This window comes from Scophthalmus maximus, chromosome 2 (genome assembly GCF_022379125.1).
Source record: "Scophthalmus maximus strain ysfricsl-2021 chromosome 2, ASM2237912v1, whole genome shotgun sequence".
NCBI classification, from domain to species: domain Eukaryota; kingdom Metazoa; phylum Chordata; class Actinopteri; order Pleuronectiformes; family Scophthalmidae; genus Scophthalmus; species Scophthalmus maximus.
In genome coordinates, this window is record NC_061516.1 from 17,850,276 (window position 1) to 17,868,799 (window position 18,524).

Genomic DNA, 18,524 nt, shown 5'->3' on the forward strand with positions numbered 1-18,524 from the left:
CAGCTGTTGGTGTGTTCATATGAATATTCCAGGTATTTTTTTCCCCACGTGGAACGCTGTATTTTTAGAGCTGTTTATAGACACAGACTGCAGAAAATGTCAACAAAATTGGGTCCGGACAATTTCCTGAGTTTGCTCGTTGTTCATGTATGAAGAACGCAGCAGGAGATTGTCCATGTCTGCCACGATTTTACCGGGGGTCTGGCAGGAAACTTTCTGTTCTCTCATACAGCCCCTCTGGAAAAGTTCAGGAAAATGTCTGGACTTCAGTGCACGCGTGAATGGAGCTTGGGCGTTTTTTAGCAGACGAACACAGACACATCTCATTGTTGGTTGTAAACAGGGCTTCTGTAGAATGGAACAAGTTATCAAACAGTGACTCAGCAAGCGCTTTAGCAAACCAATTCAGTTGCACCTAAAGCATGTGACTAACCATTTTATTGACTACATTTTAACAAATGTAATGGATCGTTTTATACTTTATTGCAACTTTATTGTGGCAATTATAAGGGGTTATGTGCCTGTTCTTGTGTAGTGCAATAGCTGGCTGGATTTTATGTGGATCACATGTTGCAAATTGGTCCAATTTATTGATATTATTGATTTGGGCTGGGGTTTTTTTGTATTGTGAGCTACTGCTTTTGTTTCTTGGTTTTATGTTTTATGGTTATGCTATTGTTATTGTACCAATGTTTTATTTGGACATTGATAATTTATTCAGAACGTGTGGAAGATAAATAAAAATTAAAGTAAAACTAAAAACTAAGCACAATGGTTTTGCTGCCACGCCAACTTATACATGCATACACATAAAATACGGGGAGCAGATATGACAAATCATTTCAGTTTATTTGACCGTTTTAGTGCCACAAAACAGTGTTGGACAAATTTGCAAACTTTTCTTATCATATATCAGGGATTCTTTCACTTTTGGTCGAGTAAAACAACATTTGTAGACGTCTCCCTGGACAATGACAAACATTATTTTTGACATTTTTTACACTAAACAATCGATAAATTGTTCTAAACCATTCCCAGTTTTTTCTATGACGCTGCTGGTTGACAAGCTTATTGACCTGGTTTAACTGTCATTTAATCTATGTTTCTTTGGGTTGAATTTGTTGGTTTGATTGTGTTTTTGTGTGTTGAAGTGAGCCAATACTGTCGCCTACCTGGTCACAACAATGACGGGCAGAGAAATTCTTGGTTTTTAGTTTAGTTTATCTGGAAATAATGACACGACTGACACCCACTTAAATAAACAACGAATAGAATCGGGTGATTTGCTGAGCCATCCTGCCACAGGTAGATAAGACAAGTGATGGAAAAGTTAATTAAAACTTAGAAAACGGGACAATAAATTATCTGAGACAAACAAGTCATTGAATGTGGGGAAAACAAGATCTCCTCTGTTTGAGTTATTTTTCTCCCCACCCAAAAAAAACAACGCAGTCATCGTGTCAGTTGGAATCTGAAACATTAAGCATTTGCTATTTAGTTTAAGATAGCCCGTCTTCATGTATGCAGAGCCACTTTTAATTCTGACATGTTGTTGTGTTTCCAGAGTCGACCGGCCCCGCCAAGGTGGTGAGAGCAGGGAACCCACCCAAAGCCAGACGTGGAGGAAAGGTAATAATCCTTGTTTGTGTTCTGTAATGCTCCATTTAAAGTTAAGAGGGTTTCATGAGATTTGACGGTACCAACGTGGCTAGTAACTGCTCCATGTGACTTCTGTCAGATTGACTCTTAGATTTATTGGGAATGAATACTGAAGGCAGAATAAACAAAAATAGGAAAAAATACAAATTCGACATTACGTAGCTCACAATAATGTCCCTTCTTTTTCTTCTTCTTAAACGATCACAGGTGCAAAAATACGATTTTGTTCAGTGGAAAAATTGCCGTGATTCGCGATTTTAATGTTACGTCAGTAGTTTTTTGCTAAGTCACACTTCCCTGTTCCCATTACTGTTTATTTTCAGAGCATGTGATCAAAGCTTGTGAGCGATAACGTGGGTTAAATAACAGGGTGCTGTAAGACTCCTTTTTAATATGGACAGAACTAGGTTAGATGCGGCCTTCTTCCAGTCATTATGCTAAGGTAACAGTTTTCTGGCTGTAGCTTCATACTTGGGCCTTGTATAGCCTGCAGTTTAGAATTCTTCTCTGGTGATCCAATCACAAGTGGACTGCTCAATGTCCAACACACAGAAACGACTTACTTGTGTATTTGCATATAGAGCAGGGGCGTGAGATCTGATCACAAGTGGTCACAGGATCCACATTCTAATGACAGGTGTGAACTGACCAACGTGAAGTGTTCTACTGAACCAGGCCTTTATAATCAGACATGGCTTCGAAGTCTCCTCTTAAGCTCAAACTAATTCAAATGTTCAGTTACTCTGCAGGATTTACTGTATATCACCATCTGGACTTCATAATCTCTATAAACGTTCAATACGAAGAGAAAATACACCAGAATACGAGGAGTATGAATTGAAAATAAAAGAAAACTACCTTTTTTTTCATGTCACTATACATTTTAAAGCCTGTGAAAAACACCTTCATTTGACAGCTCACTGATGGTATGTACACTCGGAGTGGTGGTGTTTATCCGGCATGCTGTGTGTGGTTTCCTCCCCTCACCTGGCAATGTGTAAATGTTAGTTCCAGATGAGCCAATGGCCCGTCAATTAAAGCAGACACATTCTGCTCACAGCGTGTCATTCCAAACTTCATACCTTTTCATGGCAGTGTCTGCATGTTCCAGTTCTCCAGGGTTGTTAACCACACTTTGACCACAAGCTTTTATGACGCTCCGAGTTAGCTGCTGTGTTGCAGGAACAAAAGACATAAATTGTCAGACTACAGGTAGCATATGGCTAAATGCTGGAGGAAACGAGTCGGTAGTTGACAGAAGGAAAGTCAGAAAACCAAAGTGTCTTCTAGATATCTTAGCAGGATTTTACAGCTGCTACACCAAGATGTCATTCAAATATTACAATTTCTAAATTTATTGTATCTTTGTTTTTTGGTACTTGGTGTGAACTGAGGATAAAAAAAAGTGCAAGACCACTTAAAGTATAAAAACATTTCCACATACCCGTGACAACCCTGCTCATTCACTTTTGTGTCATTTATTTTCTTTTTTCCTAATTGAATAACATTTTTTGGTTGCTCAGGTTGGCGATTTTGGTGACGCAAACAGCTGGCCAACTCCGGGGGAGATTGCAACTAAAGACATGCAGGTAGGTGTTGTTGTTTGTTTGAGAAGTATTGAGTCACAGGTTGGTAGATGAATAGAACACACACTAATTAGATGAGGGTGGTGTGCGTTGTCCAAAACTCAGTGATGGACTTGGACCATTGCACTTTTTGATACTGTGTTGCTGCAGTGGAATCATCCTGATTTCCATAAATGTACTATACGCTGACTGTCCCTCACCTGAAATATAAGACCTCAACTACACTCCTTTGAAATTGTTGCTGGCTCACATCAAAACGCACACCTCTGACACACCATATCGCTCTGTTAATTACTATGGCCCTCCAGCTTACCGTCAAGAACAGTTTTGTTTACTGGGCAAGATTGGCTGGTCACCCCAAACCACATTTGATTGGATAAAAATGATGTAATGGCCCCGGGCTTAAGATGAATCATCGAAAATATCAGATTTTTTTATGATCACAAAGACACCAATTTATGACTTGAATAATGTATTTTCTGTATTTGAAAGTTCACTGTGTCTGTGATGAGAAATCAGGAAACAGTATGACCCCTGTATGTACAGGGGATTCTGTGGTTGTAACATCACATGGAGTTGGGTCACCACGACAAAGTCAAATATCATACTCATAAGTTGTTACCTCAGTGATTATGTGACTGTACTGGGTTTATGAATGGGTACCTTCATACTGTGTGAAGTTGAAATAGTGGTGGTATGATGTCAGGAAAATGAAAATTGTAGAGCTGTGTGCAGTGCTCTTTGCCCCTCTCTCTCCACAAACACATCAGCATCGGGGGACTGTAAATGCCACTTGTGCTGTGTGCGACCTGAGCTCAACACCGGCGTACTGTGCGCTCGCACACGCGTACACACACAGCAATGCCGGCATGCAGGATTAATATTATTAATGATGGGAACCAGGTCACTGAATTGCTTTCAGTCTTTCTTACTTGAGTTTTACAAAAGTTTGATGAAACATGGGTAACAACAGACTGTTGAATTAAAAAGTGTCTTAGAAGTTTTAAGTCTCAAATTTTTAGATTCACCAATCAGTGAGAAAGAGACGCTCAGCTTGTCCTGCTAACTGTGGTGGTGTGTAGTTTTCTACAATAGGCATTTTAGTGGTTGTGGCTGTAATTCCACAGCAGCTCAACATCACTTCCAGACAGGGCCGCCTGTGCCCGCTGACCCATCTGCGTGTTCTGTTTTTAAGTGTTAGTCCAGTCTCACCACTGCCTGCACCAAGACCTCTTCGACACTGTGGAGACAAAACAAAGATGGCTGACCACAAAGCAGGCATCAGGCACAGCATTCCAACTCTAAAATCATTCCCTTGTTGTGTACCCATGAAATGGTTAAAAGACAATTATTTGGAAAGATAATTCAGAAATTAAGGAAAATCTAGTCTCTGACCTGAGGGATTTGAAAATATAGATTAATTTCAAAATAAATAATCTATACATTATCCAATCAGAGGATTTGTCTTCATTTTCAAATCAAACAACTTTATCAAACATATCGGAAGCGTCTTTTGAAACACCATGCTATTAAAGATTAAAAAATGATTAGTAATTTAGGTGAAGGTTGTAAAATGGTCATTATTCACAATCTGTAAAGTAAATGCCAATTATCACAAAATCCATTGCCATAATTTTCTTCAATCAGCTCCCTATTATAAATAAACTGTTCACACATCTACACTGCGTCTAAGCCTTACTTATATTAATATTTAATTCATTTAATTAATTTTCCAAAATGTCAAACTATTCCTTTATGAAGGGAGAAAAGGAGAACTCTGATATAGTCTCTTTTCTAAACACTGTTGCTAACAAGCTCTACTCTACTAGAGCGACTTAGCATAGCAGCTTTAACCTTTAATCCAACATACAGAAATTACCTAAAAAAAAAATACTTACACTCGTACACTACAGCTGTTTGTCCCAGCAGGGGATGCATCTAATTTAATTTCTCTTACAGTAGCAGGAGTAGTGGATCACCCCCCTAAGCTGTTTTCTATTTCCGATCTGGGCACGATAGTGTGTCACCAGGAAAGCGACCCTGGTAACCTCCCCAATTTTAGTCTTGAGAGAGTCTGTGTCCCCAAGCAGGAAAATATGGGTCACGTCATCATAGCCAGGAATAACCGGTGGTTACGATGGCAGCGGGGAGTATTGAGACGGCAGCCAAGCCCTGGGAAGGGATGTCCTTTTAGGGATCCCCCCAATAACACCCCCCCCTCCTGCATTTGTGCTGCTGCTATTCTTAGAGGGCTGGAGTACTGTCCATCACGTAACATTTAAAGCTGTAAATCAGTCACGGAGTTCCACAGGTAATGCATGCTGGGAAATTGACACTGAAACTTGATAAAGGAGGAGTTCTGACTGCAGGATTGTGCTGTAGTTTCAATAATTGGTAAATAATCAATCCAACTTTGAACTTCTTAAATGTCAGCATTTGTTTAATTTGAGGATTGACTGAAAACTAACTGGCAACCATTTTTGATAATGGATGATAGTTCAGCTCATATTTTGACACAGCCATATGTTCTCTTCTTTTTGAGGATTGAAATATTTGTGGCATCTCTAAACAAGATTTGTCATTGAGCTCTGGGAACTTGTGACTTTTATCTTTTCTATTTGAAGATATTTTGTTTTTTCAAGTTTATCTTGATAAAAAGCTCTTCTTGCCTTTCTATAAGTTGAAAGAGTTATCGGTCTCTAATGGAAGAGGTGGGAGACAAAACCCACAGGCTTTGATTAAGAAAAACTTGGAAATTCAAACCTATTCCAATCCCTACTTTTTTTTAACTCTTTCTCATAGTTATGTCATCATGTTTTCTGTTTTAATCAAACCATTACCTTTTCCACTTACTGGTTTGATCAATAGGGTTTTCAGTAGCAGCAGGAAATGGGGAAATGGCTGTGTTCAGTTTGCAGTGTGTAGTGGCTGTCATGTGTGGTGTAATGTGATAGTAATCAAACCCAAATCTATCACATGTAACCAATTGTCTTATCGGCTTTCACTCTCTATTCGGTTGTCTGTATAAAATATGGTCGGTGCAGTGTTTGCTTCTCGCGTTGATTGGAGGATTTAACCGAAACTGCAGCCATGATCAGCATTCTTTTATTCTGCTTGTCGAACGTGACTCTAGCAGCAGCGTCATCGGTAGGTTTCTGCGGTGGAAGAAGAAGAATGAATCGGCGTCCTTGTGATCTCAACATCACTTTCTACATTTTCACGACCGTCACACCATGTGTCATGTCTCTATTGATCCAGAAAACTCACTCCACTTTTCACACCTGAGCTTTGAACGCTCTTCTACTTCACCCGTGATTACCATCATTTCACACCCTCTGCCCTTGCCAAAAACATATTTGCTTCTTATTCCCATCTGCGTAGAAAATCCAGAGCAATAAAACAGAACAAATGAATGCCTGCCTTCATGTAATGACACAACATTTGCCATTTAGCCGCTGAACGGATATTGGGTGTACTTTATAAAACCCAGAGAGAGCTCAGCAGACTGTAGATGCAGCAGATGCTTCTTATTATCCATGGCTTGTGCGGCATTCACTTGGCATTTTTCGTTGTTTTTGATGGCAACAGGAAGGAGAATATTACCCTCATTGTTTGGGCAGCGCAACACAACACTGAAGAGCCAATAAAGCGGCAGCAAATTTTTTTTCAGTCCCCCATTATTACTTAAAATGACCAGATTACTACTAGGACAGCTACTGAGATATAATACTTAATTTTACTTCACAGCATCATTAAGTCATAGACATAAACATTGGAGACATATGTTCATTGTCTGTTTAGCAATAGAATGTGTTGTACGTGTTCTTCATACACTGTGTGTGCATGTACGTGTGTGTTTGTGTGTGCACATCATGGTCCGCCTCATTGTCTTCTCTAAACTGCTCTTCCCTCCCTCTGTTCAGATCGAGGCAGTGACACGGACCGTGTCCTGCCCGCCGACTGTCAGGCAGGTCAAAGACTCATGGAGATTCACTGTAAGTTCCACCTGAAGCCCATGAACCCTGCAGCCTGCCCACCTGACATCCAGTCACTGTATCTGATTTGTGATAACAGGAATAAGCGCAACATTTAAACATTCCTACACCACACAAAGACAAAACCCCATCACAGTCCAAGTAGCCCTCACTGCAAGAGCGAAGCTGGGACACTGCCACTTGTTTAAAATTTGACAACTTTATAACTTCTAAAAAAACAACAACATTCTAATGGTTATAGATCCACCAATCTCATCTGTCTAATTGTGCAAGTTAGGCCATCAATCATTTGGATAAACATAATTTATGTAAATAACTTTTAGGTGACCAGCAACTGAGAATACAAAACAGTGCGTATGTTATGCTTTTTTTCTTCCTCTCTTTTCTTTAGTGTGCCTCATGGCTTTTGTGCCTCGTGGCTTTTTTTGTGTCTGTACTGTAAATAGTTTGCTGACTTACAAAGGCCAAAGTCTACACAAAAGCACTGATCCTGAAGAGCCTGAAAAACCTTGTTTGCTTTCCAGTCTTTTTTTCCACGAAGCATCTATGTCACAGAGTAACATGCAAGTAACGAGCTAAGCTCTGCGAGTAAATACATACAGAGATCACACAGTTATGTTACCTATATAACCTATTAGAGAGGGTCAAAATAACATTTTCCATTGACCAATCCTAAAAGATCGGGCCAGCTGACCAATCAGAGCAGCCTGGGTTTGTTGAGTCAAAACGGTAACATTTCAGCTTGCACAACCCTGGATTATTTGATAAATAAAGCCCTTTCATTTTCCCCTACTGGCTGATGTTTTTTAAACTAGTTAAACCTGCTGCACCGTTCAAAGCATCATAACTCATTTTTTTCTTTCTTTTCTTGTCATCAAAACCCAGTCTGCAGCTCTGCCTGTTTAATCCTCCTCTTCCTCCGTCACCTCCTTTTTAAATATAAGGTTTCAGAACACATCCAAGGAAGGCTGGAGAACATATTCATCACAATATCAAAAATTCTGTCTTTTGCAACAACATCAAAAATAACAAAGGTCCATCTCTTTAACAGATAGACAAAGCCAGTAATGCTGAGTGTTCTAATACTGAAAAGGGGCTTAAATGTGGAACTACACATTTTGCAGCTACAGTGTTGGAAACATTATCGGTCTGTAAATAAACTAAACTAGGATGCACAGACTTAATTTGACTTGATTGACTGATTGTAGCATGGGTGGATTTTAGAAGTAGAATTTTATAGAACATGAAATTAATCTCTTACAGTACATGTCATTACACACTGATTTTTCCGTCTTACACCTGTGGCCGACCAGAGGCGCTGCATCCTGATGAATACAGATGCCTGATTTAGATGGACCTGAAATTAGTCCCCCCGGTTTATTTAAATAATTCCTCTTTCAGCCTAATCACTGTTGTTTTACTACTGGTTATTGTCTACACATTTATTCATTTTTTGAAGATCTCGGGTCATTTCCACAATTGCTTGTCTCCTTTTTTGTGTTTTTGGAGAGACTCACATTTGAACAATATTAAGAACTACTGTGCACGTTTGAAGTGAGTTGTTTGTGTGATTCGATCGGACTGATCATGTCACGGTGTGAGGGTGTGTGTACATGGACTGAATGACTTGGCCTATGAAACTGTCATACGCTTAGTTACTCACTTGACTAAAGAAAAACGTTTTGCATGACTTTTAGGCAAAAGCCCTGAGGAGTATCAAACTTCGCAGATGTGTGTGTAGCTGATAGCTGAGCTGCCGTAGCTCAGACGAGTGTCTGGACTCTGTTTGATTTGAATAAACTCCGATATTAGCTCTGTGAGCAAAGATAACAAACCACCTCAGGCAATTCCATGTGCGCCGTCCGTAACTGCTTGCTGGCCCCAGGCTTGGCTAGAGGATCTTGGTAGAACTTGTTATATACTGAAATGTTTTACAGGGTTATTCCAGAGGATGCTTGTCAGGCTCTCTGTTCTCCCGTGACATGCACTTGACAGCAATTGCATTACCACTTTACCACTCCAACTCTTATTCATTTTAGAATAATGTAGGCAGGCTGAGATGACAACTGTCACTGGCAGATTTCATCAGCTGTAGCTAGCACATCTGAAAACAAGGCATCTGGCTGATGAGCCTCACGACACAAAGGCTGTAAAGGGCCTTATAGATGCATCTATTGGCTACATCCATGATATCACCCTCAACCACTGAGGCTGACTCTGCACCTCGCATGTGAAAGGTCAGCAAAGTGTCAGGTTTTGTAACGGCTAAAAGTAAAGACCAGCTGTCTCACACGCTGGATATTGGAGTATCGCTCGTACCAGAGATTCATGTCCACCATTGTGGCATTTTTAAAAATCCAAAGCTTAACATAGTTTGCATAGCATATATGTCTGCTAGTTAAGGTTGTTGAGCTTTGACTTCTAATTTCAGTTTCATTTCCTATTTAAAAAAAGAAAAAAAGAAAGAAGTTTTGTGAGATGTTAAAAAAGTCTTAAAAAGTTGATGTCTCCTTTGATACACTTAACTGTTCTTCCAGGTCTCTTTCTGATCGCAAATCTGTATGCCTGTTCTGTGTCCAGGTCCCCAAGAGGACGACGGCCAAGAAGGAGTTGAAGGAGAAGAGGGAGAGCAACGAGGAGAGCAAGGAGAACCTGAAGGCCAAGTCAGACGACTCTGGAGAGGAGAAGAACGGCGACGACGACTCCCAGAAGAACGGACCGAAGAAAAAAGGTGAACCACAATACAGTAAATTCAAAACGATCCTTGGTGACACACATTAATGTTGGCCTGCTAAAGCATGCTCACATCAATCGCTACCAAATGCCACAGGAAAATACTTGGAGACATTAGTATGTCAAAGGTATTGTCACTTGAAGTCCGATACTGCTTCTTTTTTAAATTTGAGCCTACAAGAGGTGACGGAGTAGAAGTTTGTGAGGGATCCTTGCAGTTTTGGCAGCAATAAAAGGTTTTAACTACACCAGCGAAGTGTCTTCTGACCTTCACAACACGGGTACCCTGTTGTGAGGGACTTCTGTCCGTCTCTGGTGGTCTTCAGGCTCTTTTTACTTCCTGAAACAAGGCATAGAAATACACAGGACAGGTTTCACCACTATAAGGGCAAAAAACTCATATGTATACCTGCATACATGCAGAGATGCTGTAGAAGTGATGAGCACTTCATGTCTCTTCTCTGACTAAACATCAATGAAGAGAACTTTCACAACTCTGATCTCAGCATTGAAGCAAAAAGGAGAAATGGAACACCAATGCAGGGAGACGGACAGACTAACCAAATTTACTCCCCCCTGCCAAATTGTACTATTTTGATGTCTGGACACTGTTTGATGGTGTGTGTATATGGGTGGTCGGATGGTGGGGCTGAACACTCGTCATGTTAATTTTTGGTGCTGATGCAGTTTATTGCATTTTTTGACATTTTTGTTAATTTTTCAAAGTAATTATTGGATATTGATGTAAAAACTCATTTATGCTCATGAAATCTGAGATTGTACAATTGGGTGCACATCCAGATTATAATCTGAATCTGGTGGAAGCAGACGTGCTGATTCTCCTTTATACTGGGAACCCACCTCCTCCCTCCTCACCTCCGTTACATACTCAGTCAGCAGACAGACGCAAGGCCACGTCACTTAAAAGTGGCCCGTCATTTCCTCTCTCTCTTTTCATGCGGTATCTCTCCCACAGTAGCACAGACAAACTCACATCAGGCCTACAACCAGACCTTGTTTTACACAGCAGAGCAGCGATGCTGCCTGCTGGCCAACCGAGGTACTGCAGCTGTCTTGGTGTTGGTTCGCCAATAAAAGACTCAGGAGTAATAAATGATCACCATTTTTCACATTTGGCCCATCCAGCAACTAAATACTGTTAATGCTGCTTCACCATTTAGAAAACGGAAGTGCAAGTCTGCCCAAAAAATACACCAGACTGGTATATTTGAGAATGTAGTCAACTGTGGTTTAGAAAATTAACAATCGACTTGAATCCTTTCATGTTTCATCAGTGATTCAAAATAGTTGGCGTACTCTAGTCAAAATATCTGGCAGTAAGCATTTGACTTATTATAAAACTTTTTATTGGTTAGAAGTTAGGATTTCTTTTCATAATTGATATTTAAACATTAAGTATATGTAGGGCAATAAGAATGCTGAAAGACTGGGGGGGGAAATCAGTTTACAAATTTGGCACGAAAAAGCTTTAAGGCCTTAAAATGCTTAAATTTAATAACATTTTAATTTAAGATTTAAAAAAAACTTTATATTTTGACAAACCAAGCCTTTCCTCTCTAACTGTGTTACCTTTCGCTGTTGTTACAAACAGGAAACAAGCAGAAGTGGGTTCCCCTGATGATTGAGGTGAAGTCCGAGGGTCCCCGGGAGCGCTCAGCCTCCAGGAACAACAGCAGGCAGAACGAGAACCCCCGCTTGCCCCCTAACGCCAGGAACGACCTCAGAGGTGAGACCTATGATGTCACAAATGCTAGAAGCTAATGTACAGTTGTGATGTTCGACCTGTGATCGCAAAGGACAGCAGATTTTGATTTTACTGTATGTGGCTGTTTGACTCAGCAGGAGGATGTGGAGAAGATAATGTGCTTCCCTATTTGCTGCATCTGCTTTGCCATCTTAATTGTTTAGATGTGCATATGTAAATCACTTGGTTACCTTTCAGAGGAAAGAATATTAGCAAACATTTGATCTGCACAAGTAGAATTCTTATTTTTGAACTTTTGGTCCAGCGAGATGTGGTGTTTGTGTGGATATGAATGATCGTTGTTGTTGGTTTCCCTGCAGACTGGCACAGTCAAAAGTATGAGCGGGAGTGGCGTGATGATCATGACGAGGTGTCCAGTGTGAAGAGCGAAGGGGCGCCATTCCGAGGAGGGTTCAGAGGTCGCGGACGTGGAAGAGGAAGAGGCCGGGGACGAGGCAGAGGCGGGAGAGGTATTTTTATTCACTCATAGACAGACGCACACAGAGACGGGTGTAAAACACTAAAAATACAACTTCACCACCATTGCCCCCCAAAAAGATTTTAAAATACAACTTTATTTTACCGGGCCTTTCTCATGTGGTCTGCATCATCTTTTTTTGTTTATGCATTTTTGTCTGTAATACTTTTTACTTTCCAGTCCAGCGACTTACCAGTACACCGCGTGTCTGTGATGTTAATGCGCAAACACTTGACAACTTGCAGTGACATTTAATATACACATCATACACTATAAACTATGGACCCATGAGCACAAGCTCATAGTTCTACACTGAGTCAAACGAGAACACATCAGGTCAGGTCAACTCTTCGTGCTGTAGAAGTGATGAGCTCCTCATGTCTCTTCTCTGACTAAACATCAATGGAGAGAGAACCTTCACAACTCTGATCTCAGCATTGTGCAAAATGTAAAACACAAATCCCTTGATTCTGTATGCTGGGTTCAGTTCAATGTAAATGATACTAACACTGATAATGAAAGAAATGATAAATATTTCCTGATAAGAACATTTTATTATTTTAGCTGAACAGGACAGGTGAGTGCTTCCTCTGAGGAAACTTTAAGGGTGTTTACAACATGGGTTAAAGAGTTCATCAGACATCAATGGTGAAGCAATACATTGGCCTCTCAAAGGCCATTAAAACACACAGTGAAGGAGACTCTCCCCTAATCCATCTTCTCTCGTAATTCTAAGCAACAAAAAAAACGAAAAATCATCTTATTTCCTCCTATGGCTACTGTGTAGAAAGGCTTTGCTTTGTCCAACTAAATCAAGCAAGTTTAACAAAAAATTGCCCGGCCAATCTGGCAGATCTGTAACTCTCTGTGTCCTGTTTAGTTCTGGTTGTGTTTGGTACGATTCCTGGCCTGTGGCCCTGATCAGGCTCCACCAAGGCCACTACAGAAATGTGCAAAAACAACCAGAAAGTGTGTGAATGAGGAAAAAGGCCTTGGATCCAGCAGAAGAAGCAGGTTTCCTGTTGGTTTTGGCAGGATTCTCCCTCTCTCCCCTTCTCCCTCTCACTCTCCCCTCTTCTCTCTCTCTCTCGACTTCTCTCCCTTCTCTCTCACTCTCTCCCTTCTCTCTCACTCTTAGTTTTCTGTCTCCTCCTTCCTCGCTCCCCTCCCCAGACTGAGGTAGAGAAAACACTGGCACATTTCAAAGTGAGACGTTCATTCTGAGCAGACTAACTTAGTGTCTTTGTATTTACTCTCCTCTCATCTGTGTGGGCTCGTACATACTTGCTACACTCACATTAACACACATTCTGTATTTTTTAAGTTGACTTCATTCACTCTTAATGTGTATGACTACATTTTAGAATTGCTTTAGCCTCTTGGAAGCGCAGGCATCACCCAGTATGCCAAATGAATGGAATCTTTTCATACACACGTTGTGATGTTTTATATTCCTTTTTCATTCCAAAAATGGAGCAACTTGATTCGTTTTATTTCCTTAATCTTTTTGTAATTTTTGTCTCTGTCAGTTAACCTACAACTTGAAATATGGCAGTAGTAGATCTTAATTTGTCAGACAGGAGAATGATTCCACCCAAAGCTTAATACATCTGAGCAATTTATCTGCTTTAACTTCATCCAAAATGGCAACTGCCCCCGGAATCCTTACTTCAATCGACCGCGTGTGACACAAGAGCATATCTGCCTTTCTAACTGACTGCGTCTGTCCCGTCCAGGCCACTATGACTACCACTACAGCTACAAGTCCTACGATATGAAAGAAGGAGCCTTCGGCCAGAAGTTTGGCAACTCGGTGACCTACTACTACGACAACATGAGCAGCAACGACCTGTACTCGGTCGATCAGGGCCTGCTGAAGGACTACATCAAGAGGCAGATGTAAGTTTGGCTTCTTTCTTACAGCAGTGAGACAAAGAGAAAATCTAAAGAAGGACTTTTTTTAAGCTATATTGCAGGTTTGCAGCCAATCAAATGTCTCAAGAAGGCCCAAGAAGGCGGTTGTTCCTACCACAAAGTAAACTTAACTGTAATTGTTTCCTCGTGTTTTGTTTAAATATATATTAAAGTTGTTTGACTCTGAAATCCTCTCAGATCTTCTGTTTTTGATCAGTGGTTTATTTGGTTACACCTGAAACAGGTGAAAACCAGTCTCTCTGTTTCCAGTGTCTTAGTATTGTCTTTAATTCCTTCACTGAGACATTTAAATAGAGTGTTTATCATAACATGTCCTTTGTTTCTCTCACCTGCATCTTTTCCTCACGTCCTAGTCCGTCCCGTGTTGGAACAACAACAAACAGCAGCAGCGGATTTGTCAGAATGTTCTGGATAATGTTGACCATGTGTGTCCTCACTTCTCCGTGTCCCCTGCAGTGAGTACTACTTCAGCCTGGACAACCTGGAGCGGGACTTCTTCCTGCGGAGGAAGATGGATCAGGAGGGCTTCCTGCCCATCGGACTCATCGGCAGTTTCCACAGGGTGCAGGCCCTCACCACCGACGTCAACGTCATTATCGAAGTAAGCACATTTCTCTGACTCGCTGACACAACAGCGAAGTTGAACTGTGATGTCCCTTGATACTTGGAAGACAAATGAGAAAAGACTCACTCACACACTTATGGAAATTTTATTAGGGGGTTGGCAGGAAAAGTTCCTGAAAATATTTCAAGAGCAACACTGGCGGACGTTTGTGTTCTGGCATGTCTGAAAGCATCTACAGACTAACTGAGCCACCATCTCTATCCACCATCAGTCTTTGAAGGACAGTAAGGAAGTGGAGGTGATCGACATGAAGATCCGTCGGAAGGTGGACCCCGAGAAGTGGCCTCTTCCGGGCCTGAACATGCCCAACCACACCGACTTCTCCCAGCTCATAAACTGCCCCGAGTTTGTCCCGAGACAAATGCCAGAGGAGCCCAGAGGTGAGCGCTCTGAGCTGCTGTTCATGACACTGAACCGTGAGTCAAACCATTAAAAAGGAAACAAGTAATTCCTGCATTATAATTTTGTGGTTTCAAAATCTCTCTCAAGAAGCATCATTTGCACTCCTGTGGCAGCGATCATATGAGATATTCTCTCTGACCCTCTTGTGTTTGCTGCAGGTTCTCCCAGAGCCTCTGGATCAGTACAGCGACAGACCAAGGCTGAACCAGACATCTCCAACCTGAAGACGATGCCCAAGGGCCTCTCGGCCAGCCTGCCTGACCTGGACTCCGAGTCCTGGATTGAGGTCAAGAAGAGGCCAAGACCCTCCCCGGCCAGACCCAAGGTCAGCACAGAGAAGACGAAATTCAGATGGAACAGAAATGTTTCAAGAAGGTTTAAGAAGACAGGGATGAAGCACTTTGCTTTTGCAGCATCTACAGTTGTGATTTGTAGCTGTGAATACTTGAGTGTTCGCATCCACATCATAGAATCATTTCTCATCATTACATCCGGTTTTCCATTTGGTTTTTCCAAGGGTCATGATTCTTTGTGGCCACTTGCCAGCTGAAACATTCAATTTGGTGAACAGATTGGAAATTCTAAAAACAAGTTGAGTTACATGCTTGCAAGTATCCATTAAGCATTGTTTGTGTAGAACCATCCAATTTCATCAGAGTCTTGTTTAAATTTTAAGCACTTTTTGTTTAAACATTTCATGCTTTTTTTTGTCTTTTGGAAAAGAAAACCACATTGAAATCATTTTGCCTTCTCCTCAACTCATTCATAACTTTTGGGTTTCCGTTCCTCCATCTGCTCACTTCTTTTCACAACCTCGTCATCCTCCCCTTCCTTCTCCCGGTGCTCGATGGTGTTTGACTGATGTAGGCCCCCTCGTTGCAGCAGCAGCAGCAGCAGCAGCAGAAGGAAAAGGACGACCAAATTCGCTCCCCCGTGCCTCAGCCTGGCCCCTCCCCCGCCCCCGCTACCTCAGGAAATAAGGTGCGTTAGAACAACCTGTTCCCCCAAGAACAAAATAGACATATTTTTGTTCTTTTTAAAAGTGCAACTAATGATTTTAATTCCTCTATTATGCTGTTGGGTTCATCATTAAGGTTATTAAATGTCATAGACATCTATTTTACAAAGAATATCAATTAGAAAACCTGCAAATTCTCAGATTTGAGAAACTGGAAAGAGAACATTTTTGACATTTTAACTTAATTAATTTTAAATCATACATTGATTTTCATAAAGTTTTTACTTCCGAATTATCTAAAGATAAACATCATTGTTATTTTAATTTAGAAACTGTATGTAATCAGCCATATGGTAAACAGAAAGTGAACGCCTCCTTGAAGTGTCTGTTCTGTTTGTTTTGATGTGATCTCCGATCAGGACGGAGGCGAACCGGACGAACCAGAGGAGCTGGACTTCATGTTCGACGAAGAGATGGAGCAGATCGATGGACGGCGAAACACCTTCACCGACTGGTCGGACGAGGATACAGACGGGGAGATCGACGACCATGACGTCAACAAGATCCTGATTGTGACGCAGACGCCGCCCTACCTGAGGAAGCACCCGGGGGGCGACCGCACGGGACACCACACGTCGCGCTCCAAGCTCACGTGCGAGCTGGTCAAGGTGATCAACGATGGCCTCTTCTACTACGAGCAGGACCTGTGGGACGACACGTACGAGCCCGAGTACGCCACCATCAAGGTACGGCCACGTGTCATGTTTGACGTCAAAGCTGTTCTCATGTAGTAGATCAACAAACGGGTGTGAGATATTTGAGTTAAGCTTTTAAATAAACTAATAATAATAATAATAAAGATGAGGTTCATTTATTTATTTATTTATTTTTTTTTAAAGAAACATAAGTTTAATGGATTTTATGTCCCCACCCATCCAAAAGTGTTGTTTTGTTTCAAGTAGATACTGCAAGACCTAAAATGGGAAGAAAACACAAATGTTAAATGCCCCTCAATGATACATATTAGTTAAAAAGTTCAAAACAAACAATGAAAAATTGAAGAACAATATGTTTGTGTTGTTATTTGTAAAAACCTATATATTCCAATTTTTATTTTAAATGGTGCAAATAAAAGCAGAGAAAATATGGATTTTTTAGGGGGTGGGTGTAAAAAACAGATAAAATCACGAGCTGTTGCGAAAGAGACAAAAATGGAGACTCAACCAGAAAGTGTACGACCATCAGTCAGAGTTTTAGAGTCTAATAACCCAACGTGTGGCGAAACGTAACTCGAAGCCGGCTCTTCTGACAGCTTCCATTTTGCGTCATTGTGTCTCGCCAGGGGACGAGTATGTTTATTCATCTTCAGTTAGAGCTGTTTCTGGACATGGAAACCCGACACAGGGCAGAAAGATTTTTTTTTCTGTTTTGTTTTTGTTGTCATTGCTGCCCATTGTAGCATTGTTGAACTCTTTGTGGGACCTTCACGAGCTCGCCCCGCACACATCCAGCGGCGTGTGGAACAGAGGACTCTTGTTTATAAATAAACCCTACATGCAAGGCCCCGGCCTGAGGGGACGAAGTGACGGGCTGCAGGGGGGAGGCAAAGATGGAAACTCAAAGATCTGAGGACATTTGGTGGAATGAAGGCGAGAGTGTGAGTCGTACTTGATCATCTTTGTAAAACGATCAAAAGCCGGGGGAGTCATTGGGTTGGTTGTGAGTTTTAAAACAAGCTGTTGTTCTAGTGAGGACCGTAACTGTTGTGTTATCAAAAGGTCTTTACTCGTGGAAGATTCAGGGTTTGTGTGGATGTGACTAGGCTGGTGGGTTCATCAGTGTCAGAAGAGTAGGAGAAGTCAGACATGAAGGGGAAAAGAGTGTTTTTGGCAGCCATGTTTTGCTGCTGCATCTTAATCTCCAGACTAATGCAGATAAGGTCTGTTTATCATCCATCTGTTAACATTTCCTTTCATGTCTCAGGTCAAAATGTTTTCAAATATCTTTTTTGTTTGACACGTTTTTTAATTACTTGTTTCCTTACTTGGTGTCATTTTTTTGTTTTGTTTCCAATATTACAGCAAAATTCTGTGCAATGAGTCTTTACATATTTGGGCTTGTACAGAAATCCCTCCTCATCACATTAACACTGGATCGTCTTCCTTTTACAGCAAGAGGTGGAGAACTTCAAGAAGGTCCACCTGATCAGTCGCGAACAGTTCGACTGCCTGACCCCAGAACCCCCTGTCGACCCCAACCAGGAAGTCCCGCCAGGCCCACCGCCCCCAAAGCAGAGTAAGGACCCGGGAGGACATCAACTTTTTATTTATATATGGAATACACTGATGAGATGAATCTAAGTTAAAACTATGATGTTGAGGAGTCAAT

General features: G+C 41.3%; 1 protein-coding gene across 6 annotated transcripts in view; it reads left to right on the plus strand.

The window, feature by feature from the left end:
• Nucleotides 1-18,524, plus strand: part of larp1 (La ribonucleoprotein 1, translational regulator) — a 41,774-nt gene that overhangs the window by 16,346 nt on the left and 6,904 nt on the right. The window contains exons 2-14 of one of the 6 annotated variants that reach the window (XM_047330573.1): nt 1,565-1,629; nt 3,183-3,248; nt 7,169-7,240; nt 9,821-9,971; nt 11,586-11,720; nt 12,059-12,208; nt 13,953-14,115; nt 14,608-14,752; nt 14,988-15,192; nt 15,337-15,503; nt 16,061-16,159; nt 16,556-16,882; nt 18,308-18,431. In XM_047330573.1, the coding sequence (XP_047186529.1) occupies nt 1,565-1,629; nt 3,183-3,248; nt 7,169-7,240; nt 9,821-9,971; nt 11,586-11,720; nt 12,059-12,208; nt 13,953-14,115; nt 14,608-14,752; nt 14,988-15,192; nt 15,337-15,503; nt 16,061-16,159; nt 16,556-16,882; nt 18,308-18,431 (1,869 nt within the window). Of the gene's footprint in view, nt 1-1,564; nt 1,630-3,182; nt 3,249-7,168; nt 7,241-9,820; nt 9,972-11,585; nt 11,721-12,058; nt 12,209-13,952; nt 14,116-14,607; nt 14,753-14,987; nt 15,193-15,336; nt 15,504-16,045; nt 16,160-16,555; nt 16,883-18,307; nt 18,432-18,524 lie in introns of all 6 variants that reach the window. The other 5 variants (XM_047330574.1, XM_047330572.1, XM_035627285.2 and 2 more) reach the window with 5 other exon arrangements.